This window comes from Columba livia, chromosome 19 (genome assembly GCF_036013475.1).
Source record: "Columba livia isolate bColLiv1 breed racing homer chromosome 19, bColLiv1.pat.W.v2, whole genome shotgun sequence".
Lineage (NCBI taxonomy): Eukaryota > Metazoa > Chordata > Aves > Columbiformes > Columbidae > Columba > Columba livia.
Window position 1 is genome coordinate 10904137 of NC_088620.1, and position 26315 is coordinate 10930451.

A 26315-nucleotide genomic window follows, 5' to 3' on the forward strand; every position below is an offset into this window, starting at 1 on the left:
GTCACCGGCAGCAGCAGAGGGGACAAATTCACAGCAATGCTCCTGTTCCTGGGTGACTGGATAATAAAGCGGCTGCCGAACTTCTCCAGGATGAGCTGGTTCTTCTCAGCTCTTACTGGGAGCCAAGTGCCCGTGCTGCTCCCAGGAGCCCCAGTTCTGCCCCTAAATCCGTGCTGCCCCTAAATCAGTGCAGCTGCCTCAGTGAGACGGCTGAGGGTACCCGAGCGGCTTGTGTCCCTCCCCGGAGCAGCCAGACCCACATCTTACAGGTGCAGCTGCTGTGTGATGCACCTGGGTGGTGAAAGGCTCTATGGCAGGGCTGTCAGACTCCTTTTCACTGAGGGCCCCGTGGTTGCCTCCGAAGGGCTGAATGTAATTTTTAAGACTGTATAAATGTAACTACTCCTACATTTATATGGTCCTAAAATTATGTTCAGCCTGATAAAGGCAACCACAAGGCTGATGTGGCACCTGCTGGAAGTGAGTGTGACAGCCCTGCTCTGAGGGGACACCAGTTGCAGCCCATGGTGCTGCACAGGAATCCTCCGCCCCGCAGGGCCGGCTGCAGCGCCCGATCCCCGCTCGCCCGGGCAGCGTGTGTGAGCGCTCGAAAAAGCTGGAAACCACAGAGCCAGAGCGCTCCAGGCCCTGCACTGCAGCCCTGGCCGAGAAGAGGCTGCCGGAGCTGCTGCTCCCCGTCCCCGGGGCTGTCCCCCCTCCTTCCTCTGGGCAAAGCAGAGCTGGGCACCTCTCTGCCTCTCGGGCTGTCCCACCGCTTGCTGCAGGCACAGCCGCAGGACACTTCTGGCTTCAGTTCTGCTTCACTAGAACAGGACTCAAAAACAACCTCGCATTGCAGAGATGCTTTAGCAGAGTATTTATTCAATGCCATAGTGAAGAGCAAAACTCAGTACAAACATAAACCCTCAGTGCCTCGCTCACTACTGCACCGAGCCAAGGAGAAGAGCTTTCACAGTCTGGGGGCAGCAGGAAGGGGGAGGCCGTTCCTTCGCTGTGTGACCGGACAGAGCTGGATGTGGATCCTGTGAGCACACACACAAAGGACTCTCAGTTCTGGAAGTCCCATGATGACAGAAAACCTGAGTAGGAGGGTTTGGATAAAGCCACGGGCACCGGTTGAGGCACAGCAGAATGAGGGTACAAACCCTCCTGCCGAGGGCCAGGGGAGCTGTTAAAGCCACCAGGGTCCAGCAGGACAGTATCTGCTGCCTCCAGTAAGTCTATTTGCAACCCCAGGCTGTGAGTGGCACCGACAACTGCCCTGGTGCTCCCGGGAGTGACAGCGGCTCCTGGGGTCACCCCCGGCCCAGGCCAAGTCAAGATTAGGAACTTAATTTTAGGCTCTGACACTTGGGTACCTGCTGCAGGGAGAAAAGCTTCAGGGACAGACGCAGAATAAACACGGAGTTGGTAATCGCTTCACCCTCAGAGCAGCCCGGGGGAGCTGATCACCAAAGCCCCAGCATATCAGCCCAGGCTGAGGGAAGCTCATTCACCTGTCGCTTCAGGCCGAGGAGGGGCCGTGTCACCCCCGTCACCTGTGGGCAAACACCTCCAGCCACCCCCGGGTGCCCACACCTACCCCTGGAGAACATACCAAGAGAACCTAAAGTGCCACAACTTGAACAGTATGGGAGGGAAGTGACGACGAGACTCAGCAGCCGTTCCCACAGCTGCCCCTGGGGAACGGACAGCAGATCACTTTAAATAAATACATTACCCATGCCATAGCTTATGGAAGTGCTGCTTTGCCAAGGACGACGGAGGCAAAGCCAGCACGTTACAACTGGGCTTTTCCCCCTCGAGTTTGGAAACTGGCACCATCAGCACATAGTTCCTCACAGAACACAAGGGCAGGGCCCTGACTGCACCCCAAGGGCCTCACGAGACCCCAGCCCGGCCTCCCTGCTGCCCCCACCCTCCGGGGCTCTCAGCACAGCCAGATGAGTTGCCTGTGGAGGTCTGGGACAAACAAACATTAATAAAACTAGTGTATTAAAAGAGTCCTGGGGTAAGGCAGCACAGCCCTGCACTGCAGCTTCTGCCAAGTGCTGTGCAGCCAGCAGCTCTGGTGGGATCAGCCACGTCCCCAGCTCACGCGGTACAAACGCTGGAGACGAGTCTCAGTCTGTTCTCAGAGACCAAAGCTCACCCAGAGAGAGCTGTGACCAAGTAGCAGCGTTTGTGAGAAGCTGTGGAGAGCCCACCCTGCAGGGACCAGCTCGGGCTGCTGCCCGCCGGGCCCAGGAACTGCCCTCGGCTCTTACATTCTGTCTTCGAAGCAGCTGCTCCAAGGGGGAAGCAATTCCCGCTATCGGGGTCCCTCCCGACTCGGCGGATGGGATTCGTGTGCCCAGAGCTCGTCTCTGTCGTGCAGCGCTCAAAGCTCTGCAAGCTCCAGAGGAGGTGGCTGCAGTGAGGAAGCTGCAGGAGCAGGTGTACCTGGGTTCAGCTTTTCTGGTTCATGAGCCAGGAGAAGAGCAGCTTCCTGGGCCGGAGCTTCCTGGCCTGCTGGACGCGCACCACGCGAGGGGAGCGCCACACCTTGATGGTGCTGTCGTCGCTGGCTGTCAGCAGCAGCTCCTGCTCCACCGGGCTGAACGCCACCGAGTTGACCACGTTGTCGTGCTGCAGTTTGGCCAGGCAGATGTTGTAGTGCCGGTCCCAGATGTAGCCGTGACGATCCTCTGCCCCACTGCGGCGGACAAGACACCGGTAAGGACGTCGCTTCAGAAGCCCCGATAACCTGCTGCTCCCAACCTGTCCTTCCACGCAGGCGGGGCAGAGGGTGCCCAGAGGCCCCGGCCTCCACCTGCAGCCCACGGGCTTCAGCTCCTTTTGGGATCCAGAGGCTGTTTGCAGAGTCCCTTTGACCCACCCCATAGCCCCTGCTACCAAACAAGCCACAGCCCCAAATTTCACCTTTCCTCACTGATTTCGCAGCAGGACCAGGGCGGACAGCCTCTAGCTGCGCCCTCCAGCTCAGTCCCTCTGCTCTTTACAACCTCCCGTTTCCTGCTCTGCTCACAACACGCGGCCGTTCCCAGCACACGTTCCCAGCTCAGTCTGCACGAGCCGTCCTGCAGTGCCGGCCCCAAGGCCCTCAGGATCCTGCCCACCCCCGTGGCCACACACCTCGCTACGAAGTCCCTGCTGACGTCCAGGAAGATGAAGAAGCATTCCTCGTTGGGCGTGTAGGCCCGATGGGCGCGGAGGGGTCTTTTCACCTCCTTCATCGTCTTCAGGTCGAACACATGCAGATCGATCTCCTCGGCGATGGGGGGCGGCTGCATCGGGTCCGAGATGACGCAGTCCCGGGGCCAGGCACGGCTGTTCACGTACAGGTACCTTGGGGGGAGCAGAGGGGTCACCCCGCGCCCCAGCGCACGCAGCCGAGCTCACCAGCCCCAGCTGGAAACACGGTTTCCAGGGACCACGCAGGTCCTCAGCAAACCTGCATCTCAGCTCGCTACAATCAGGCTGAAACACGCTGCTGAAACCCCTCTTGCTGTGTTTGGGAAGGAAAGGGCCAGCACAATTGGGAAGGTGGGCCCTAGGGGCAAGGTCAAGCATCTAACAAGGTTTAGACCCCATTAAAATCAGCTTTAAAGATGGTGGTGTGCTGATCGGCCTCGGGAACAAGACCCACTGTGCAGGCAGCTCTGCAGCTCTCACAAGGCTCCTCGTCTGGCCCTGCCCTGAGCTGGGGCAGCATTCCTGGGGCCGCACACACACACCATGAGCGCTAGGACACAAACGGGACATGAAAGAACAGAGCGGGCTGTGCAGGCTCCCTGCTCCATCCACAACAGTCATTCCTCCCGTTCAGCCCACAAGGCCCCCGAGCGCAGCCCTGCGCCCGCCACACTCACCTGTGGTCCGGGGAGAGGCCCATGCCGATGATGTGCCCGTGGACGTCAATGACGTGATCCAGCGAGTCAAAGAACTCAACCGAGCGCCTCTCGTCCCCCAGCACCGGCCCGGCGGTCGTCATCTGATGAGGCAGGATCCTTTTAATCCCTTGGGGACAGAAAGCAGAGTCAGGGGGTTCTGCCGGCTGCTGGGCTTCAACAACGGGCTCCCCTGTTGCTGCTGAGGAAGGAGATGCAGCTCACCCACAGCTGAGGGCCGGGACAGGACTGCTGTCCCCGCTGGGCTCCTCCGAGCTCTCACAGGTGGTGCTTTTGGCCGGGACACCGGGACACCGCCCCGCAGGGACACGCTGGCAGGTTCAGGTGCAGACAGGGAGTTGCCCAGCGCCGGCTGTCAGCCCGGCGGTGCAGCCGCTCTGCGCCACATGCCCGCGGCGCTTGGGGGCAGAGAGAAGCTGCACCGGCGCAGGACACGCTCTGGCTGCAGAAAGGCTTTTCTCCTAAACGAACCCTTGGGCTGTGCCCATCCCCCCAACATCCAGCCTGGGAAAGGCCCCGCAGACTCACTGGCTGTGGCAGCATCTTCCCTGTCACTGTCAAGTGTAGGTGGGGGTCAGCCCCAGAAAGCTCCAGGAACAGGTCTTAAACCCAAACTGGGCTCAAGGGCTTTACAGCTTTTGAACTCCCGAAGGGAGACAAGCTGTGGGTCAAGGCCCCTCCCCTGTCAGCTCTAGACAGAGGTTCCACATACAAACCATCCACATCACATCCCGCGAGCCTCAGCAGCTCCTGGGCACATGTGGGATTAATCCTCAGCAAGTCCAAGAGCAGCTGGAACACGGCACATCCCATCACCCCTCTGAGGGAATCACTGCTGCACCCTCGATCTCAGCCCTGTCCGGCAAACCAACAAGGTGGGGGTGACGCGGCTGCAGCTCATGTCCGAGGCCCTTCACAACATCACCGCGCCTGCGCCCGGGCAGCTCAGACCTTCGCTCTCCCACCTGCCTGACGTGGCTCACCAGCACCCTCTGCATTGCCGCAGCACTGAGCTCTCAGATAGGTGGCCCCGCACACACGAGCCAGCAGAACAGGCGGTTTGCCCTGGCTCAAGCCTGTCACCAGCACAAGGGACAAGGAGCTGGAAGGAAACTCCTGAGGCAACTCCTGCAGAAGGGCTTACGTGCTGCAGATCAAGCCAGGCAGTGCCGGTGCCCAGGAGCACAGCTCCTACCAGCAGCTGGCGAGAACGAGCACAGCGACCAGCTCTTTCAAGTATCAGTTCCTCGGGGCCAGACAGCAGACGCACAAAGGCCGCTCCACACACAAACCGATGGGCAAACACAACATTTTGCAGTGACTCATGGAGAAGAGCCGAGCCAGGTTTGTCCCTCCGGAGAGCCAGGCTGTGCCGCAGGCCCTGGCTGACGGCCAAGGGAGTCACTGCAGTTCAAAGGCACCAAAACCCACGGCCCTGGGAGCCGCGCTGGAAGTCGGCGAGTCCAAAGGCGGGCGCTCCCTCAGCACCACGCTTCGCCCCCGCTCGCCGCGGGGCCCAGCCTGCAAAGCAGCGTCTGCCCAGCCCGGCAGATCACGACGCAGCGTCTGTGTCGGGGCAGAGCAGCTGCTGCGCGCCGGGGACGGGCCGAGGGCCACGATGTCTGTCTGCAGAGCCGGCTGTGGACAGGGCCACGGACAGAGCTCCCCTCAGCCTGGGTCGCATTCCTAGTTTAGGCAGGGAAAGACCAAGTGACTCTTCTCCAAGTTGCCTACAGCGCTGGAACCTGCCTCTCCCTGCCATACTGGGCTGTACTGGTGTGGGATTAACTAACAGGAAGGTTGGAGGAGCCCGCAGCAGGAAAGCAAGGCTGTAATTGTGCAAGCAGCAAAAGGAACTGAAAGTGTCTGGCTTTCCAGAAGTCTTGCCTGGAAGCAGCTCTCCTTCCCTCCCCACCTTTCTACTGATGTGTTTGGTCCTTCCACTGAACTCGCCTGCTGGCTTGAGGGGCTTTCAGAGAAACAGCCAGAGCACCCACTTCTGCTCATCACTGCACCGATTTCCTGGAAACCCAGACTCTGCCAGTCCCGACGCCTCAACTAGAGAGCCCTGGATGAGCGAGAGTCCCTAATCCAGATAAAGGTCACGGCAGCGCCACTGCTCATCTCCCGCTGCAGCGACTGTCCCTTGTCCCCGCTGACAGGGAGGCCGAGCACCAGCGGCTGCAGCTCAGCACGGAAACACCCCCAGGCAGCTCAGAACCCTCGTGGGGCAGCTCAGAAGCCCCCCCCAGGGCCTCCTGAGCACCAAATCAGGGCAGACAAGTGTCCCACTGAGGCTGAATGGTCCATGCCACAGGGTGACCCACAGCAGGCAAGGAGACAGATGGGGCTGTGTCTCCCAGAGCTGAGGGACAAGGCACAAGTGACATGCACGGGAGCTCCAGGCTGCTCAAGCTCTTGCCCTGATGGCCTCTCCACCCCCGACAAGGCACCAGGACTGAGGCCCTTCCACGTGCCCCACCAGGGCAGCCACTGCTCTTCGCACCCACCCACCTGCAATTCCCGGCTGACATCCTTCAGTCAGGAGTTCCTCTTGATCTTTTGCTCAGCCCTCACCACAACTTTTTTTTATGGCCTTGTGTCAAGCCTGGTAGCAACAAAACAACCTTGAAGCAAGCGCTTGCAGGGTGGAACCCCCTTCAGTGACCAGGGCGTCTCAAAAGCCTCCTGTATGGAGAGCCTGAGCAAAACTGCAGCTCTCACCACAAATGGGCAGCCAATAAACCAGGTCTTTGCCAGACTCAGAGCACAGCTGCAGCGCACACCCCGGGGAGGCTGCATGCACCGGGCTCACACACAGCCTTACCTATCTGGTGTGGGGAGTAGGTGAGGCATCCTGTGGTGAAGATTAAGTATTTTGTGTTGCTGTCACTGTCCGTGGGGAGCAGGTTCAGCTCTGGCGGTTTAGTTCTGGTGCGCACAAACAGCTCAGCCACCTTTGTCTCCAACTCTGTCTCGGTCATGGCCGGCTTCACCCGGCCCTCCATGATATCATCAAAGAACTGCTGCAGCCCGTCCTCTGCCGTCACAGCCCCGTCATCCGGCATTTCCTGCACGTCTGGCTCCAGAGTCTGCTTGGGCTTGGTCTCCTCTTCCTCGCTGTCACTGCCGAGATCAAAGACTGGGCAGGTGGAGGAAGCAGCCAGCTGCTCCTCGTAGTCCAGGAGCAGGTCTGGGCAATCGTAGCGGCTGCAGTCAGCCACCATCACGGTCCGGATGCTGCTGGCATTCAGGTTCTGGATTTTGAACAGTCTCTTCACTACATTCACATTCTCAGACTCTATGCCCTGCAAGCAGAAGGGACAAGTAAGCAGGAACCACCTCACTGGAATGTCATCCTACAGCCCAAACCAAGAGCCACCTGCACAGACCTTGAGCCTGCACAGCAGCCACCAGCCACACAGCAACCTCTCCTCACGCTGCTCCGTGTGCACCGACCAACAGAACCAGCCCAAGCAGCTGCCCAGCTGGACTACGCTCCTTCTCACCCCGGAGGTGGGCATACAGAGACAAAAAGCTCCTGGGGGAGAGGACAGTGGAGCTGGGAGCACAGCGGCTGGGCAGCCTTGCTGCTGCTTCCCACCAGAGGTCATCACTGGCACGGTAAGAATTTGGGGAACAGGTCTCTGATCAACACAGGTGGAGTGTGAAGCGCCGTCCCCCGGCCTGCAGGCAGCAGGGACCTCTGCGCACTGGGATCTGCCCGTGTCCCTGGCAGGAGCAGCCTGGTCACCGCTACCTGGCACGGGCAGCAGGTCCCTGGTGCCCAACTTCTCTGGTAGCCTGTGGCTGCAACGCACCCCGTCAGAGCGGGCAAGGTCCTTCTTCGCCTGGTAAAGGTGTCAGAGTGAACACTGCAGTGTCAGCACAGCACCGAGATGTGGTTATGGGAAGGGTCTCTGCTAGCAGAGGATTTCACCTGAGGCCAGCATCAATAACATTAAAAAGCACAAAATGCCAGGATGCGCAGCTGTGACGTTGACACAGAGGCAAAACATGCAAAAGGAACAAGTCTGAGCAGCACAAGTGCCACAGAATGAACAAGCAGCCTAAGGCCAGCACACACCGATCTCCAGGTCCCATCGCAGCAGCAGAGGCAGCACCTGGCCCACAGAAACGTCAGCAAGGACAGGCAGGGCTGGGCCCAGCCTCACCGCTGCCTCTGGCTCCCAGGAACAAGGCACCGAGCTGCCGAGCGGGAGAGCGGCCACGGCTCAGACACACACCAGACCGCAGCCCTCCCAGGCCCAGCTTCACCCCAGCAAGGACCTCAGCAACCCGGCTGTGGTTCACCCGCTGTCCTGCGGAGCAATGCACGCTCCAGGGCGCTGCAGGAGAGTCCTCGTCCCAATTAATGTGGCAGGAGTTAATGGAATCTGAGAGTAGAGTTGGAATATTGCAACAGGCACCATAGCACTGAGCATGGAGAAACCACACGCCAGGCTGCCTCGAGCTCAGCATCCTGAGGGCAAGTCAGAGGAGACAAACAGGGAGGACGGGGTTCACGGCTCCTCTGCAGCTTCTCCTCCCCAGGAGCCAGCGGGAAGCCTGTGGCGCTGCAACAACGGCTCCTCACCTGGAAAGCGTTGTTCAGCCACAGCACCGAGCAGGAGGTGATCCGCCCAATCCGATGCAGATTGCCTGATATCAGGTTGGTTTCATTCAGCCAGCAGCCAAACACATCATAGGGTTTATTCCTCACCCTGGAAAGCAGCGTGAAGTTTTCTGGAAGGGAGAGGAAACACAAGCGTGAGATGATGGCTCCCGACAAGGGCTCTGGGGAAACTGAGGCCGATGTGGAAGTGGGTTCAGGTCACTGCAGGAGAGGCTGAGCGGACACTGCCCAACCACCACCCAGTCCCAAACACTACTATGGAGAGAGATTATTTCTCTTTTCTATGGAGATGTGTGGGGAGAGCACGCACACGGGAAACCAAAATAGAAGGGGCAGACCAGAGAGCAATCTCGCCTTGTGGCCCTTCTCCAAGTGTGGCCCAAAGCAGACACCCCAAGGACAAGAACAAGCCAAACATGAACAGAAGTTCTTCCCTCCCTCCCCTGAGGCTCGGGGCCTTTCTGAAGACAGCTGTGCCCTTGGCAGCACTCCTGGCTTTTGGGCACAGTGGGACTGCAGCACAGAGACAGGGGGAGATGACAGTTGGGACTACGGAGTTTCACAGAAGAGGCGACACAGCCGCAGATGAACCTGCCACAGAAAGCCACGGGAGAGCTCGGGTGGGCCGAGCGCCACTCAAGCCAAAACGGTGCCTTCAGGAGAACAGGTACCGGGATTACTCATGGCGTGCCCAGAGCTTCACTTAGGACAGAAGTGAGAATAAATACAGGCCACACTGCCTTTAGACGATGATGTGTGACCTGAGCAGGGTTTGGGCTATCTGAAAGGTTTACCCTACAAAACTGCGATCGGGACCCTTTTGCACAGACGGTGGAGGGCGGGACAAGCAGAGGTCAAGGCCACCGCACACCTGAAGGGGAAGGGAACCCCAGCACCCACCATTTCACATCTCTCAGGAAGCCCCGTGGAGGCAAGAGCGGTATTTACCCATGCTGATCACAGCAATCTCTCCTGACGAGGAGTTGTGAGGCCCCACAAAGACTCCTGACACCAGGAGGAGAGAGTCATCCGAGTTGAACTGGGAGAACTGCGTGTAGCTCCAGTTGTAGGGCCGCATGTTGGAGCTGTGCTGCAGGGAGATGTCCAACTCATTGCTCCAGATCTACAGACAGATGCACAAACAGTGAGGAAGCTGTTGAGAAGCCTGAGGGTGATACCACTTTATCTGTTCTGCCAGCGCTCACCAGCACAAGAAAAAATATCAAAGACCCTATTTAACTGCTTCCCAGTCCCGATTCCCCTGCCAGCTCCCCTGACAGCACATGGCTCTGGGGAGCAGCTCAATACGTGGCTGCTCCATCAGCCGAGGAGATGACACTGTCACAGCTGGATTCTTCAACATGTTCAGAGGGATTTCTCCCAGGACAACCACTCATGCAAGACACCTTCAGCAGTGGATCATGATCTCCACGCTCTTTGTTAGAGCCACAGCAGGGGAGCGATTTGCACCTAGAAAGCAGCCAGAGCCTTGGCCACCGTCACAAGGGCTGTAGCTGGAACCCACAGCCCTCAGCGCTACGTTTGCAAGAGTCACTAGTACTGCGGCTTTGAGAACAACTCGGTGTCTGCAGGAACCAGCTCAAGTCCAGGGCCACCTGCTCAAACCTCTCCACAGACTCCCCAGAGGCCGCTCTCGTGCTCAGCCCCACTAAAGCCAAGCTGAAGGGTTGTGCTGCCGCTTTACCTTCACGGTACAGTCTTTGGAACAGGACGCAAACAAACAGCCAGAGTGGGAGAAGCTGAGGTGCAAGACCTGGTCGTTGTGCTCCTTCAGGGCCTGCACTTCCACGCAGGGGATGGTGTCGTAGAGCCTCTGGAACTCGTCATACCAGGAGACGGCAGCTGGAACACGAGTGGGGACGCGAGACAAGAGTGTCAGTGGAACGACGCGACAGACCTGAGCTAAACGCATCAGCCGCAGAATCAGCCTTTAACGAAGCGCAGTCTGGGCTGCTGCTGGCAATGCCGGGAGCAGCGCTGGCGCCAAGGTCCTGCAGCTGCAGTCCGGCCAGCAGAGCTGCGTGTTTTTCTCAGCAGCCTCCCAAACCCCAAACACAGAAAATCTTTTCTTTCGGTACACACACAACTCCCCACCGCGTTACTGCTTCCTAAAGCAGCTCAGGCACTGCAAGAAACACCCAGGGCAGAGTGCTGCCACCTAAGAAAAGCCTTGCTCAGGACAGAGCAGCTGTCAGCGCTGCAGACGTGCTCCAGCACAACGCAAACACATCTATCATGTGACGAGAGGGAAGCTGCAGCTCCAGGTTACTGGGCTCTGCTCTGATTATCTTTATCTTGTCCAACACAGAATCAAGAATGTTCCAGAAAGGCTGTGAGACCAGGAAAAATGTCTCCATGAGATAAGAGACTAGAGAAAACAAGAGAGAAGGAGAGCTGGCTGCAGCGTGCCAGGGCAGAAGAGGAGCCGGGCAGCAGAAGAGCCTGGAGCTCGCTCAGGGAAGTCACCAGCGGCCAATAAGGAGACAAATAAAGAGGATTTTTAATGAAGTGCCTGGCAAGGCAGCCTACAGACTTCTTGCAGCAGCAAATCCTGAGGAAGCAAAGAGGATTAGACATGTATATGGATAAGGGCCAATTTCCCTCATTACACTGAACAGGACTGAAGGGTTTTTGGAACTCAGTGCAGCCCAGGAGGCACCTGCAGGCAGGGAGCAGCTGACACAGCCCCGCCGGGCTCGTGGTCCTGGCCCATCCAGCTGGGGAGGGGTCTGGACAGACCCCACCAAGCCAAGCAATCCCAACATTTCCACTTCCAAGACCTGGATACTATTCCCCAAAGCACAGAGCTGCCCAGGGCAGGCAGGCTGGCGGGGCTGGGAGTGAAGCCGCCTGGTCAAACAGCCACAGGTAAAACCTGACGGGAACGTCCCCAGCCCCAGGGAGCTCCCAAGGTCTGCGCAGGCAAAGTTGCACAGCCCAAGTCATCCCATCCGCATCTTTTCTCAGAGCTCTTTTGCACTGGTGTTCCGCACTGTGGGGTGGGGAGCAGCTCCTGCTGCTTCATCCTCCACGTTTCTCCTTGTGCTTCTGTAGCAACTGCAACGCAGGATCAAGAAGCCAATTCCCTCCAGCACAGCCGCTGCTAGGAGCCCTGTGCACATCCTCGGGGAGGAGGACGGAGCCCAAACCCCTGCAGTGTGCTGGGAATGGGCTTTTCAGCCTCCAAGAGACACCCCTGGCAGCAAGGGGTCCTGGCAGCAAGGGGTCCTGGCAGCAAGGGGTCCTGGCAGCAAGGGGTCCTGGCAGCAAGGGGTCCTGGCATTGTCTAAGCTGGTGCAACAGTGCCGGGCGACCCAGAGCACACCAAACCACTTCCAGCACCAGACACCCAGCACCGAACAGCCCTGTGATTGCACAGCTCCTGCCACCTGTACCCATGGCCCTGCCTGGCTCAGTCGATGCGACTGTTGATGGGTCATTTCCCTACTGCAAGCTGAGGACGAGATCAAGTCCAACCTGCCCCTGCAAAGTGGGTCAGTTCCTGCCTTGGCATTTACCCACCGTACAATTACACGGCCGCACACCCACCTGCTCTCCAGGCAGCGGGGACACGCGCTCTCCCCTGCAGCCAGGCTGCAGCTGCTGCCTACGGCTTATGGAAATAGTCTGATCAGCTAACGTGCACTTGCAGCTCTTCCCAGCGCGGATGAAAAGGGACGGAGCCCGAAGCAGAGCCCGGCTGGGAGGGCCCGAGCAGGAAGCGCCAGCGGCGACCACCGTGGCCGGGGAGCAGGGAGCAGCGCGCCGGCTCACCGCGGCTCCTCGGCATCGCGGCAGCACCGGGCGCGCTGAGCAGCGGCTGCGGGAGCGGGGAAAGCAGCTCTCGGTGACACAGAGGGAAAGTCGAAGCGTTTCGATCCATCTGTTTCCCCTACCGAAGGGGTCGGGCAGCTCCAGGGCCCTTCGCACGCACATCGCCCCCCACCCCCGTCACCGCGGGGCGGCTCCGCCACCCCGGGGACACACCCGGGCAGCGGGGGGCGGGTTCCCCACCCCGAGCAGCCCCCGCGCACCTGGGTGCCGCGGCACGTCCCGGGACACGCCGTAGTAGCGGTAGAAAAGCTCCTTCCAGAGGAACTCGTCGCGGGCCACATCGTGCCACTGCCGGCAGGCCCGCCCGGCCGAGAGCACGTCCGCGGGCTCCAGGTACAGGAAGATCTCCAGCAGGACGCTGTCGGGGACCAGGGGGACGCCGCCCGCCGCCATCGTGTCATCCTGCCGCCGCGCTGCAAGCGAACGGGAGTGAGGCCCGGACCCCCGGGACCCCCGGCACCCCCGGGCCCGCCCGGCTCCCCCGGCCCCTCGGCGGCTCCGCTGCCCCCGCCTCCCTCGCGCGGCGCTTCCGGCCTCTCCGCCCCGCACTTCCGCGGGCCGCTCTGGCCGCCCGTCTCGGTGATGCCCCTTCTCCAATCACCGCGCCGCTTCGTGCCGCAGGGCGGAGATCTCGAACGCAAAGAAAGCCAGAGCGCGCCAGACGCAGCTAGCCGAGCGCAGCACGCTCGCTCACGACCGCCCTTACAGAGGCAGCTCTGCTCCGCCCCGCCCACCTTGCTCAGACCCCGCCCCGCCCAAACAAGCCACGCCTCGAGCCCATCAGGCCACGCCCCCATCCTGTCGGGCTTCGTCCCCATTCGGACAGGCCACGCCCTCATTCGGACAGGCCACGCCCTCATTCGGACAGGCCACGCCTTCATTCGGACAGGCCACGCCTCACCCGAGGGGTCGGGATGGCCGGGACCCCCGGGCTCGTGGCGGGTCAGTTACTTCCCGCTCCCCCGGGATCGGGTCCCGCTGCCCCCCGGCTCTGCCCGGCTCATGGGGATCCCCAGCCCCAGCCTGACCCCGGCCCTGACCTCGCAAGCTCCCGCAGGTCCCCTCTGGCCGGGCTCCAGGTGCCCTCCGGCCCCGCCGCTTCCCGGCAGCGCGGCCCCGCCGGAGCGGCACCATGGCAGCGCTGGGCACCGTCCTGCTCCTCGGCCTGCTTCTCGCGGCCCCGCCGGGGCTGGGGCAGGGCCCGGGGCGGCGGCGCCGGCCACCGCCTCCGCGGAGCCCGCTGGAGCAGGTGGCGGCGCAGGCGGAGCTCAGCCTGTCCCAGGTGAGGGCCGGGCCGGGCCGCGGGGACCCCCCAACAGCCCTGCCTGCGCCGCGGGGAGCCGGGGGGCTGCGGCCCGTCCTCCCGAGTGCCCCTCCAGGCGTGACCCCGCGTGTCCCCCCTGCAGCCCGTCCCCAGCCCGGGCTCCCTCGAGCATTCAGGGCCGGCGGGAGCCCAGAGCTGCCGCAGGGGCCAGTGCGGGGCTGCAGCACCAGCAGGGACCCCGGCCCGGCCCCCGCAGCCACCTCTGGTCTCAGCCCCGGGCCGGTGCGGCCCCTCTGGGTTGTTTTTTCCTTTGGCGCTCGGTTCCCCCGGCGCTGGGCCGGCTCCGGCCGGGCTGGGGCCGGACTCGGGCTCTGCAGTGGGTCCGGGCTGGGGCTGCAGGGTCGGGGCCCCGGAGCACAGGGGCTGAGCTGCACGGGGGTGCTCGCAGCCCCCCTGGCGGTGTGGGGCGGGGGGGAAGCCTCAGACACCCCCTCCCCACAGCCCCTTGACCCCATGGGGGCTCCTGTCAGTCCTGCTCTGTGACACCTGCCGGCTCCCAAACACGGGCAGTCATTGTTGGGGCACACTGAGGGGACAGGCGAGGGGACATAGCATAGAAGAAGAGTGCTTGGGGTGGGGGTGCTCAGGGAGGATGGGTGGTGGCACTCCAGGCCCGTGGCTCTGTATACGGTGCCACCCCTGTGCCGTGCAGCTGGCAGGGAGGTGGTTCCTGGTCGGCATGGCCTCCCGCTGCAGCTACCTGGCGGAGCACAGTCACCGGCTGGAGCCCACGGCAGTGACCGTGACAGTCCTGGATGGGCAGAGCCTGGTCATCAGCACCTTCAGGAAGCTGTGAGTGACACCGGGCCCAGGGCAGGCAGGGACAGGGATGCTGCAGGCAGGTCAGAGCAAGGGCAGTGATCTGGGATGGGGATGGGGGACGCTGGATGGGACAGGGACGCTGCAGGCAGGTCAGAGCAGAGCTGGTGATCTGCGATGAGGACAGGGGACGCTGGATGGGACAGGGAAGCTGCAGGCAGGTCAGAGCAGAGCCGGTCATCTGGGATGAGTACAGGGGATGCTGGGCGGGACAGGGACGCTGCAGGCAGGTCAGAGCCAGACCAGCGCCCTGGCCATGTGCTCCAAGGAGGGGAGAGCTGCCCTGGAGCACAGCGGGGGTGGGATCTCCTCTGGGTGTTTGATGGCAGAAGCCCTGGCTGTGGTGGGCTGGCACCTGCCATCTGCACGGCCACCAGCTCACAGTGGGCTTGGGCACATGTTCACTCCATGACCACCGAGCCAGGGACCAGCTCTCAGGGCCTCCCCAGGAGCAGCACGGCTGAGGTGGGAGGCCTTCAGCACATCTGTGGGTGCTCCCCCCAGCCCGGGGGGGTGTGAGGGGCTGAGCCAGGCTCAGAGCTGCAGGGAGGGGACAGGGACAACCTCGGGTGCAGCAGGTTTTCAGGTTCTGTATCTCTCGCTGTGTCTCCACGGGGCTCTGGGACATCCCTTCACTGCATGTGCCCTGTGGAGAAAAACGAGTCCCAAGAAGACGGGCCCGGTGTGTGCCCTGGGCAGGGGGTGGGCAGGGTTGGGGGTCAGATCCTCCCCGGCCTGCATCAACAACCTCCTCCTCTCCCCGTGCAGGGACGGGATGTGCTGGGAAATCAGGCAGCGCTACCTCCCTGCCCAGGCCCGCGGACGCTTCCTCCTGAAGGGTGAGACAGCCCAGGCTGGGGGGCACGGGGCTGCGGGGACCGTGGGGCTGGAGCCCCACACTACTGCTCTCAGCAGGGCTTTGGTACCTGTGTCCTCCCTCCCAGTATCTCCTCTCTGGGTTCTCAAAGTGCCACAGTGCTGGCTGGGCAGTGCTGCAGGCTGGTGGGGATCAGCACCCGGTGGGGCTGCACCCGCTCCAGCCCTGATTCTCACCCTTGTACACCCTGCCCGTGGTGAAACGAGGCCCCTGGGTGGTGCTGGGGGTAACCAGGGTTAACTGGGACCAACTGGGGCTGCCGTCTGCCTTTCCCAGGCCGTGGCTACGGCAGCAAGGTGGACGTGGTGGTGGGTGAGACGGACCACAGCAGCTACGCCGTCCTTTATTACCAGAAGGGCCGGAGCGTCTCTGTCAAACTCTACGGTGTGTGTGTCGGTGCTCGGGGGCTCACGGCAGAGGAAGGACAGGGGTGGCAGAGCGGTAGGGACCTGGCTGGGCTCAGGGGACTCCGGCCACAGCCCCACAGGACCCAGACACAGGAATGGGGTCTCCCCGAGGGTCCCAGTCCCCAGATGGAGGATTGTCCCCAAATGCTGCAAGGGGGAGCTGGTAAGGGGGGAACCAGTAACCAGCCTCTCTGAGCTGTAGGACCCTGTGGCCCCAGGGGTTGCCGTGGGGGGCACAGGGAGCTTTGGGGCAGGGACAGACTGGCTCGAGGCTGCTGACAGCAGCTCCCTCCCTGCGCAGGACGGAGCAGCCGAGTCAGCGATGCCGTCGTGGACAAGTTTGAGCAGCACGTCAGGGCTGTGGGCCTGAGCGAAGACGTGACCTACTACTTCCCCACATACGGTGGGTGACACACGGTCCCCTGGCAGCAGAGGACATGCGCAGCGAGGGCTGCACCCAGGACCACGACCCAGCATCAGGTGTTGGGGTCTGGCCCCTCCAGCGTGGGGAGGGGAGGCACATCCACACAGGTTTGAGCAGCACGTCACCCTGTGTCACTCACAGCATGACAGCAGGGCCATGCGTGGGGTCCGTCCCCGTTTTGCGACCACCCCAAGGACAAAGCTGCAAGGACTGGGCTGTGCCCAGTGTCCCTGGGGTGCACAGCCAGGGGTCCTGGGTGCCCAGGCAGGGTGACCACCCTGGGCTCTGTCTCTTGCAGGGTTCTGTGACTCTGCAGACGAGTTTCACATCCTCGACGGTGAGCTGCGGATCCCGGGCGATGTACTGGGTCCCCTCATGTGCCAGGCTTGGCACCGCGTGGGTTCTCCCCCCAGGTGTGGGCTGGGCACACTGGACATGACCCACACCATGGCCGTGTGGTCCTGCCCCAGGAGCTCAGGGGGGCTGGGCTGGCACGTGGGCGCCCATACCAGACCATCCCCCAGGACTAGGTCCCTCTGTGCCTTTGTGTGGTGACAGGAGGTGACAGACCATGCCCCAGAATGGGTGTCACGTGCACCCTGGCAAGGCAAAGCCCAGTCCAACCCCCACATGGGTCGGACTGGGCTTAATGGGGTCTTTATTGGAGTTTCCTGAGGTGAGGGCTGGTCTGGGATGGGGTTTCCTGGGACAGGGACAGTCTGTGGTGACATCTCAGGTCCCTGGGGACAGCTCCATCACTTGTTGGTGCTTGGGGAGGCAGAGGTGTGTCTCCAGCCCTGGCACTGGGCTCAGACATCTCCCCAGCCACTCAGTGCTTCTCGTTCCCTTCCAGAAACGAAGCCATAGGTGCAGGTGACGTTTCCAGGAGGTCCCCAGGGCTCGGTCCTCACCTCATCCAGCCACCCACAGCCATGCAGGACTGAGGCAGGGGCTGGCCAGACCTCACCCTGGAGCGAGCCCTGTGGCTCCCCAGCTCCTCCAGCTGCCCTGGCAGCTGTGCCCATCCATGTTCTGTCACCCCTCCGCTCTGTGTCACCCCTCCTCTCTGTGTCACCCCTCCTCTCTGTGTCACCCCTCCTCTCTGTGTCACCCCTCTGCTCTGTGCCCTGATGTGCTGCAATACACGCTTAGGAGAGGGGGCTGTGTCCAGGTGTCACCCTCGCTCTGTCCCAGCCAGGCCAGTGCTGCTGGTGCCCTGGCACTGGGGGTGCTGGGGGACATGCAGCCCCCTCCCCGCAGCTCCATTGTCCTCTCCCTGAGCCTCCCCCCAGCCATGGGGTTGTGGTGGTTCCCAGTTTACTCTCAGGTGTCGCAGTGCTGGTGAGTCTGCCTGGGGAGCGAGAGGGAGCCCTGAGTGCCCAGCACAGTGTGGGGAACACCCTGTGCTTGGAGTTGTGGGGCTGTGTAAGCTTGGGGGGCACTGGAGACCAGCACAGGATCAGCCCTTCACCTGGGACGAGCCAGGTGATCCCAGAGGAAGAAACCTCAGCCCTGCGGTCATCCTGCTTCCCATCCCCAGGACCTTGGGGGCAGCGAAATGCCCCATTCCCTGTGACGACCTTCCCCAAGGGTCTGCTGCTGGGCTGGACCCTGCCAGCGTCCCCACACCTGCACAGCCAGCGCACGGTGTCCCTTGCATGTCCTGAGCACACTGGGGGCTGCGGGGGCTCGGGCTGGGTGCAGGCACAGCAGAGGGGCTGCAGTGTCAACCCTTGCAGGACTCCACCTGCTGCATGTCCAGCCTGGCCAGGGCTGCTCTGCCCTGCCTGCGGGCCGGGGCGTTTTGGGCAAGGGGTGCCAGTTCCCCGGCACAGGCTGGGTGCTGGGAGGGCCGGGAGCAGCCCCCGCAGTGGGCTGGTGCAGTCTCTGGTCACCCCGCAGCCCCAGGGGGGGAACAGCCCCCTGCCCCCAGCGCCGGAGTTTTGCAATCGTAGCACAAACTGGTACCACATGTTGTTTATCAGGATTTATGTAAGGGCCACACGTGACTCGCCTGCAGCCGGGGGGGCAGGCATGTCTGGCCATGCTCGCGGGTCCCCCAGGCTGGCCGGTTGGGCCCGGCAGAGTCGGGGTGTCCCAGATCCAGCTCACTGTCCGCCCCGCACCCCAGAAGTGGCTGTGCTGTGGTGGAGCCGTGGCAGGTGATGGAGCTTTGGGGAGAGTTTTGTCCTCCTGCCCTGGGGAGCTGCGCTGCTCCCCAAGAACCCCCCTGCACCCCAGCTCAACCCAGCCCGCATTCATCGGGCATGAACCCATTTCTGGGGTGCAAACGCCTGGGTAGTGCCTGAGGGTCTGTGTGCAGGCACTGCTGTGACCCACAGCCCGAGCCCCTGATCCTGCCTGTGCCCCCAGCCCGGCTCAGCCTGCCCCACACTGCCGAGTGCCCCCATGTGCCCCCTTCTCCTGAGCTTGCACCCAGTTTTACCACCCAGCTCCTCGGGCTGGTTCCCTGCTTCCCCCCAGGAATGCCAGGAGAACGGGGACCTTCTGGGCACCCCATCCTTTTGTGGGGCCGGAGGGTCCGGGGATGCCTGGGCACTCAGGGGGCTTTGTGTCCCTGCCCCAGTGCAGACCCACAGGGACACCCACGGGTGCTCCATGCCCCTGGTGCTCAATGGAGAGAGCTCCACCCTGCACCCAAGGGTGGGCTCAGCCCCTGTCTGAACTCCAGCCCAGCACGGGGGGGCCCAGCCAGGCTCTCGTGATGCTCAGTTCTGCCCAGCTCAGCTTTTGTTTTGTTTTGATAAATCTGCGGCTCTGGGGCTGGCCGGGCCCCTGGCGCGTGGTGTGCGGGGCAGGCCGGGCTCGCAGCTGGGCGCGGGGAAGGGAATGTGCTGGGGGGGCTGCCAGAGGCAAAACCAGCTGTTGTGGAAACACAGTCCTTACGTAAAGCACCTTGGCAGGGCCGCGCCGCGGGGGGAGCCGCCAGGCTGGTGCTCTGCCCTGCACGGCCAGCCCTGCCCAAACTGTGCCAGACCCATGGGTGCTGCTGCTGACACCCTGTGTTCATCCCCAGCCCTCACCCTGCAGGTGCCCTGCGTGTCCCCAAGTTAAAGGGGGCAGCTGGTGACCCCAAACCAAGGGGGAGGTCCCCCAGCCCCTCTTGGCAAAGGGTGCAGGGTGGCACGGGGGGATGAAGCACTGGGGCTCTGTCTGGCTGTGCGCTGGTCCCCAGGGAGTTGGGCACCGGGGCTGACTGAGGCAGGGGTCTGGCTCCCCCGCAACAGCCTCAGACCCCCAGCTTGCAACCAGCATGCACCGGTGGTGGGGCGCACGCCGGCGGGTGGTGGGGCAGCCAAGGTGCTTCTTCGGGTGACGCAGGGATTTGGCCCAGGGCAAAGCTGGGGGTCCTGCTGGAGCACCCGAAAGTGCCCATGAGTCTCATGTCTGGACCAGGACATGGCAGGCACTTGATGTTCCCTCCACCTCGCCCGGGTCCCTCTCTGACCCCAGATGAGGCCGTCCTGCAGGGACAGGGCAGCTGGCGAGCCCTGGCCCCCTGCCTGCGGACCGTTAGCGCTGGGATGGCCGCCGTGCTGGCTGCAACCTGCAGCTTTGCTGTGGAGCAGTTTGGCACCCCGAAGCAAACATGTCGTATCAACAGGAGGGAAACATTTGGAAGTTCCCTGCCTGCCCTTTGGCTTTGGCGCTCCCCCCTGCTCTTGCTTGCATAACGGCGGGGGGGGGAGGCAGGGCTGGGCCCCCCGGGGCCGCCACACAGCCAGCCCATAAATAGGGGCTTGCCGGACGCTGGGGCACTGCGGCTCTGTCGGCTCCTCTCGCTCAGCTCGGCTCGGCTCAGCTCGGCTCGGTGGGAGACATGCACCCCACGCTGCTCGGCGTCCTGGGGCTGGCCCTGCTGGGGACACTGCACGCGCAGGACAGCGTTCCCGTGCAGAGCGACTTCCAGCAGGACAAGGTGACCCAGCCCGGCCGGCATCGCCTGTGCGGGGGAATGGGGTGTTTTGGGGGATCCTCACCCTGAAATGTGCAGAGATGGTGCTGCAGGTGGATTCAGGGCCAGGAGGGACGGGCAGCGTGCCCGGGGCATCCGCAGCCCCGTTGCTGGGGAACCCCCAGGGCCTGGGTTCGGTTGCTCCGGAGGGGACGCAGGATCCAGGCTGCGGCCTGTGGGGCAGGACCAAGCAGGTGTGGGGCCAAGCCACCTGCTGTGCTGTGGGGAGGCTGTAGATCCACAGGGATTTTACAGAGGGGACTGAGAACACAAGCTCAGTTTGACAGGCAGCACCGAGATGGGCCGTGGACCCCTCTCCCCAACTCGGACCCCATACAGCCGCAACCCAGGATCCCCAAAACCCCAGGGCTGCTGTACTGTGGGGGGTCCCACACACCCCGCTGCCCTCCCAGCCCCTGGGTGCTGCTGTGCTCAGGGTGCTTTGCTCCCCTTGCTCTCCCAGGACAGGATCCAGAGCAGGACAGTCCCAGCCAGCTGCACGGTGGGGTCCTGGCCCCACAGCCATCCCACTGAGCTGGGGAGGGGCTGCACTGCCCACTCCTGCAGGGAGCCCAAGGGGTCCTGGGGGACACAGCCGCTCCGGGGGGCGATGGGGAGGGAGGCACTTCCTACAAGGATGGGGGTCTGGCGTGTCCTGCACGGTTGGTTCTGGCACAGCCCGTCTCCAAGGCTAACAGCTCCCTCCGGGTGCGCTGAGCTGCTGGCCCTGAGGACCAGGCTCGGATGAGCTGTGCTGGCCTGGGGCCCTGGGACTCCTCCTCATGCCCTTGGACGGATGCAAATGGCATCTCAGAGCCAGGCAGTCCTGTCAGCCCTCTCTGAGGGAAGCGACACCACGAGGACTGGGCAGCGAAGGGCACGTTGTAAACAAGGGCTCTCCTGGCCGCTGGGTTTTGTGGATGCCGAGAGCTGTAGCAGCTCCCTGGGGGATGAGGCCCCAGGACTCCATCCTGCTGCAGGGCTGGGGCTGGTGGAGAGGACGTGATCTGGGCTGGGGCTGGTGGGCAGAGACCCCCGTCCCACCCGGCCGGCGGCTGAGTGGAAGTTGTGTGCAGATCACGGGGAGGTGGTACACCATCGGTCTGGCCTCCAACTCCAACTGGTTCAAGAACAAGAAGCACCTGATGAAGATGTGCACCACAGACATCTCCACCACTGCAGATGGGAACCTGGAAGTCACCTCCACCTACCCCAAGTATGGGCATGGGGAGCAGGTGGGCAAGCAGGGGGTGCTCCCCTGTGGTGCCTGGGGCTCTGTGCAGGCTGGAGCAGCCCCCAGGGCCCCTCTGACGTCCTCGTGCTGTGCTCCCCAGGGGTGACCAGTGTGAGAAGAGGAACAGCCTTTACATCAAGACGGAGCAGCCGGGACGGTTCAGCTACACCAGCCCACGTGAGTGCCTGGCTCCCAGCCCGGGCTCCTGCAGGGGCCCTGATGTGCCCCCAGCTCCCAGCCCCACAGTCACCTGTCGGTGCTCCTGCCCTGGCTGGAGCACCAGGTCTGAGCAGTGCCCTCCATGTCCTTGCAGGCTGGGGCAGCGAGCACAACATCCGTGTCGTGGAGACCAACTACAAGGAGTACGCCATGGTGTTCACCCAGATCTCCAAGAGCACCGGCTCCTCCAACATGGTGCTGCTCTACAGTACGTCTGCCCTAGAGCCTCTGCTGCCCCCCTGCCCCCAGCCCTGGGATGTCTTCAGTGGGAGGAGGAGGGCAGCGTCATCTTCCAAGCTGGGGTGACCATGGGGTGGCTGGGTTGGGTCCCCCTCCTGGGGAATCTGTCCCTTGCTGGGCTGTCCGCACCCCGGGGCAGCGGGACCCCCCTCGGGGGCAGGGGCTGCCCCTCACGCTGCTCTCGGCTGCAGGCCGGACCAAGGAGCTCAGTCCTGAGCGCCTGGAGAGGTTCACACAGTTCTCCAGGGAGCAGGGCCTGATGGATGAAGAGATCCTCATCCTGCCGCCCACAGGTGAGAGGCTGGAGGGCGTGGGGGTGCTGGGGAGCAGGGGCTGAGGTACCGGGGGGTTGAGAAGGAGGAGACCCTCCTGCCTTCTCCCCACTGCCCTGCGGGGCCGGCACAGGACAGCCAGGGGCTGGTGCTGGGCAGAGCCCTGTGCAGGGACCCTTGGGGGGTTCAGCCATCCCCCAGTCCCTGGAGAAGCTGATCTTTGCTTTTCTTCCTCCTGCAGACCAATGCATGGCAGATGCTGCCTAGGTGAGTGCTGCCTTCTCTGTGCTCAGACCAGCCCTGTTTGGGGGTACAGGGGATGCTCAGAGCCGCTCCACCCTGCAGAGCTGCCATCCCCTTTCCAGCCCCCCCGGCTGCTCCCTAACCCTGCTGGGGATCCCCCACCCTGTCTCCATGGGATGGCTCTTTTGTTGCCCCAGGCTATGGGTGGTGGGTGCCCAACCACTCGGTGTGGGGCTGGCAGGGCCGATGTCCCTCCATGTGTGTCCCTGTCTCCCCCAGCTGAGCCACGCTTGACCCCCCCATCTGTTCCAGGCAGATCCACCCGCTGCTGCCGGCTGGAGCCCCGGGAGCACCATGAGCCGGCGGCCGCCCTGTCCTGTCCCAGCCCAGCGCACCCCCAGCACCGCAGCAGCCTCCGCTCCCTGACTTCACACCCCACATCTGTACCTCCATCCCCATTAAAACCCTTTTAAAACCAGCCCCCCGCCCTTGTCTGCTGGGTTGTCGCGGGGGAAGCCCCGGTGGGGCGGTGGGAAGGGGGAAGCAGAGCCAGTGGCTGTGAGCTGGGCTGGTGCCGAGTGTTGGGATGGTCCAGGCTCCTGGCAGGGGGCTGTCGGGGTGGGACCCTGGTGCCGTGGTGCTGCCCGGTCAACAAACCTGCCTGGTCCAGGGAGAGGGAGCCCCCGGGGCTGGGACCCATGGGGGACATCCACTACCCCAGCCTCACTGCCTCAGTTTCCCTGCTGCAGAGCAGGCTGGCAGTGTCAGCATAGGCCAGTCGCAGGGGGAGTTTATCCAAAAATGTGAGGGCAGGATGGGCCTGAGCCAGAGCAATGGTTGTGGGCACTGGATGTGGCTCAGCCCCAGACACCCACTTGCTCTCCATGCCATGAGCCCAGACCCTCTCCGGAGCAGGGTCTGTGCCTGGGAAGCCACAAAAACCACTGAGGTCACCGGGCTGTGCCTCAACCCCAGGCTAAAACACCAGTCCAGCCATCCTGCTCCTTGGGACAGGATCCATCCTGGCACTGCCAGACCCTGCAGCCAGTGGGCAACAATCAAGAGTGGGGCACTGGGGTCACCCTCACGCCCTCCTCAGACACGGTACAGGGCACGGGGCATCACCCGGTCCCTGCCGTGCTCTGGGCTGGGTCTCACACAAGGCTGCATTCATTCAGGGCTGGGTGATTAGAGAGGGAAGGGGCCAACACTGACACCCAACACGGGTACAAGTTATCCCTACTCTTGTGTAACCTGTTGCATAAAGCGGGGGCGGGCAGGGGGTGCTGCCAGCGTCAGGGACTATAAAGGTGGGTTGGGAAGTGGCAGATCCACGCAGCCTCTCCTGCCCACGTCCAGCCCCCAGAGCAAGGATGGCGGTGATGCTGCCCAGCCTGGCGCTGGCCCTGCTCTGCCTGTTACGGGCAGGGGCTGAGGTCCCCGTGCAGCCGGGCTTCAACGCTGACAAGGTAACGGTACAAAGAGCCCACCCAGCTGGAGGGGCTGCCTGGGGCAGGGTCCCAGCTCCGGGCACTGGGTCCGCACCAGGGCAACTGCCAGGATGCAGATGCCTGTGCAAAACAGGGTTAGTCCCGGCCAGCTCCTGCCCACTGTGGCCAGACTCAGCGATGGCCTTGCTGCAGGGACACAAATACTCAGGGCTCTTATGAGCCTGAGTGTGCAACACTTCCCCAGGAAACGTGGACCAGATGCTGCGCCCGCCTGCCCGGCACAGGGCAGGGCAAGGTGTGGGCAGGTCCCCATATTAGTCTGGCAGGTCCCCACAGACGGTGGCAGTTACCCCACCACAGGCTGGCAGGTTCCTACAATGGGCTGTTGGGTCCCGCGTATTTGGTGGCAGGTCCCCCTGTCAGGTGACAGGTCCCCGTGGCTGAATGTCATGGTGTCACTCCACTGGTGACATTCTGCCGCAGTTTGCAGGGACGTGGCATGTTACAGCTGTCGTTGCCAACTGCTCCGTGTTCATGAAGATGAAGGATCAGATGAAGTCGTCCATTGCCACCTTCAGCTTCACGCCGGAGGGAGACCTGCTTATGAAGCTCGCCATGCCCACGTGAGTGCCCATCCTGCTCAGTGTCCCACGCAGGGCAGGGGACAATCCTCCCCGCAAAGCCGCTGGGTGAGGAGCATCATCCCGCTGCCCTGTGTCGGCTGGTCCTGCCCGTGCCCTGGCGCATCCCCGGGCAGGCTGAGCTCCCCATGCCCACCACCCCACTGCTCTCCCACGCAGTGCCCAGCCACATTTGCTGTTTCCATTTTCCCTTTCCAGGCTGGACAAATGCCAGAAGTTTGAGCTGCTCTTCCAGCAAACAGGGCAGGCAGGGCACTATGTGGGTACGTGTGGGCAGGGGGATCAGAGCCAGGGACACCCTGAAACGGAGGGTGGGCAACACTGGTCCCTGTGCCCAGGGAGCCGTGGGAGGGGGGTTTGGGCTCTGCCTCCATCTCTTGGTGAGAGGTTGTGCTGCAGGGGGTACCCGGCTCTGCCAGATCACACAGGGGTTCCCTTCTCATATCCCCCTTGGGCAAATCTGGGGCTCAGGCCTTGGGCCCCGAACCCTGGCGGGGGCTGCAGAGGTGGCTTGGCTGTGCCACATGGTCTGACTGGGCACTTTTTGGAGTCCTTTAGAGGCACAAGAGAAGAAGGATCTGCGAGTGGTGGAGACGGACTACAGCAGCTACGCCATCGTGCGCGAGCTCCACCATAGCGGGCAGGAGCTCAACGCCGCACTGCAGCTCCTCAGTGGGTGTCACGAGTGGGGACAGGCACCCAGGGCTACGGTGGGGAGGGAACCACTGGCGGGACAGGGGCTGGGGTCTCCACCACCGCTTGGGTCACCACATTGGCACCCAACATGCCGGCAGCCAAGGAATTCAATTTGGGGTGAATGAAACCTTGTACCAAAAATACCCCTGGTTGTCTGCAGTTTGAACCACCCCAGCAGGGTGCCAGTCTGGCTGTGCACCCCCAGCCCCACCAGCTGCCCCAAACCACCCCAAGCAGGTGGATCGCCCGTCCCACGGGGCTTGTGCCCCTTCGCTGCCAGCTCAGGGCAGCCGTGGGGTGTGCAGCGTCCACCCTATACCTCTGTGCCCTGGCTTTTGCCCTTCCCTGGGGTCCCATCACTGCTCATGGGAGCCAGACCCGCAGTGTGGGTCTCACTGCTGGGCCCCCCGTGCTGACCACCCCCCTCTTTGGGTGTCTGGCTGCAGTGCGGGAGCAGGACATGAGCCCCCAGCTCCTGCAGAAGTTCAAAGAGCTCATCCCCGTTGCGGGCCTGAACAAGGACATGCTGGTCGTCCTGCCCAAGTCGGGTGAGTGCCAGGGAGGCGCGGGGCGGGATGCACGGCCCCTCTGCGTGGGGACGCTGTGCGGGGGCTCAGGGCGCACTCACCCTTTGTGCTTGTCCACAGATCAGTGCTCTGAGGCCATCAGGTGAGCAGCCCCCTGGGGAGCCCCCGCCTGCCTTGGGACTCTGCACCACATCAGCTTTGCCCTGCTCTAACGGCTCCTCCGTCTGTCCTCCCTCCCTGCAGCTGAAAGGGCCGACGCCAGGGCTGTGTGCCCTCCAGACCTGGTGGAAATGGGGCTCTGCTCCCCCCTCCATGGTGCCCCTTCCCGTCCTCCCCTGCCAGGCCCTGCCAGACCTGCTGCCCCATGCCAGGATCACACCTCATCTTCCTAAATAAATAGGTGCAGAAGCTGCCCCAGTGCTCGGTGATTTTGCTGATGGGAGCAGGGTTGCTGCCATGGTCTCCAGGCCCAGTGGTCCTGGCTGTGACCCCTCGTCTCAGCACCCCAGGGGTGTTGGGGGCTCCTTTGGCTGTGTTGTTTG

The 26315-nt window shown here is 62.8% G+C and overlaps 4 protein-coding genes across 5 annotated transcripts; 3 read left to right on the forward strand and 1 right to left on the reverse strand.

Moving 5' to 3' along the window:
- Positions 1-862: 862 nt before the first annotated feature.
- FBXW5 (F-box and WD repeat domain containing 5) lies at positions 863-12820 on the reverse strand. The gene is made up of 8 exons (XM_065036209.1): positions 12624-12820; positions 10274-10431; positions 9517-9691; positions 8530-8678; positions 6760-7240; positions 3894-4041; positions 3157-3369; positions 863-2716 (listed from the first exon to the last, which is right to left on the reverse strand). The coding sequence occupies exons 1-8, from the start codon at positions 12814-12816 to the stop codon at positions 2470-2472; spliced, it is 1764 nt and encodes a 587-aa protein (XP_064892281.1). The 5' UTR covers positions 12817-12820; the 3' UTR covers positions 863-2469.
- Positions 12821-13005: 185 nt separating this feature from the next.
- C8G (complement C8 gamma chain) lies at positions 13006-19830 on the forward strand. Of its 2 annotated transcripts, XM_065036216.1 has the most exons (8): positions 13006-13365; positions 13481-13705; positions 14400-14539; positions 15335-15405; positions 15720-15827; positions 16152-16253; positions 16573-16611; positions 17128-19830. In XM_065036216.1, the coding sequence occupies exons 1-8, from the start codon at positions 13006-13008 to the stop codon at positions 17139-17141; spliced, it is 1059 nt and encodes a 352-aa protein (XP_064892288.1). In that variant the 3' UTR covers positions 17142-19830. The 2 variants fall into 2 exon arrangements, with proteins under 2 accessions (XP_064892288.1, XP_064892289.1); XM_065036217.1 differs by lacking the exon at positions 13481-13705.
- Positions 19831-19982: 152 nt separating this feature from the next.
- LOC102092980 (lipocalin) lies at positions 19983-22936 on the forward strand. The gene is made up of 7 exons (XM_005513676.3): positions 19983-20214; positions 21327-21466; positions 21585-21661; positions 21798-21911; positions 22135-22236; positions 22457-22482; positions 22771-22936. The coding sequence occupies exons 1-6, from the start codon at positions 20116-20118 to the stop codon at positions 22480-22482; spliced, it is 558 nt and encodes a 185-aa protein (XP_005513733.2). The 5' UTR covers positions 19983-20115; the 3' UTR covers positions 22771-22936.
- Positions 22937-23085: 149 nt separating this feature from the next.
- Positions 23086-26186, forward strand: LOC102092501 (lipocalin-15). Its single transcript, XM_005513674.3, has 7 exons — positions 23086-23927; positions 24393-24532; positions 24749-24813; positions 25109-25222; positions 25693-25794; positions 25894-25915; positions 26017-26186. Exons 1-7 carry the CDS (start codon positions 23832-23834, stop codon positions 26018-26020), a joined length of 543 nt encoding a protein of 180 aa, XP_005513731.3. The 5' UTR covers positions 23086-23831; the 3' UTR covers positions 26021-26186.
- Positions 26187-26315: the final 129 nt, after the last annotated feature.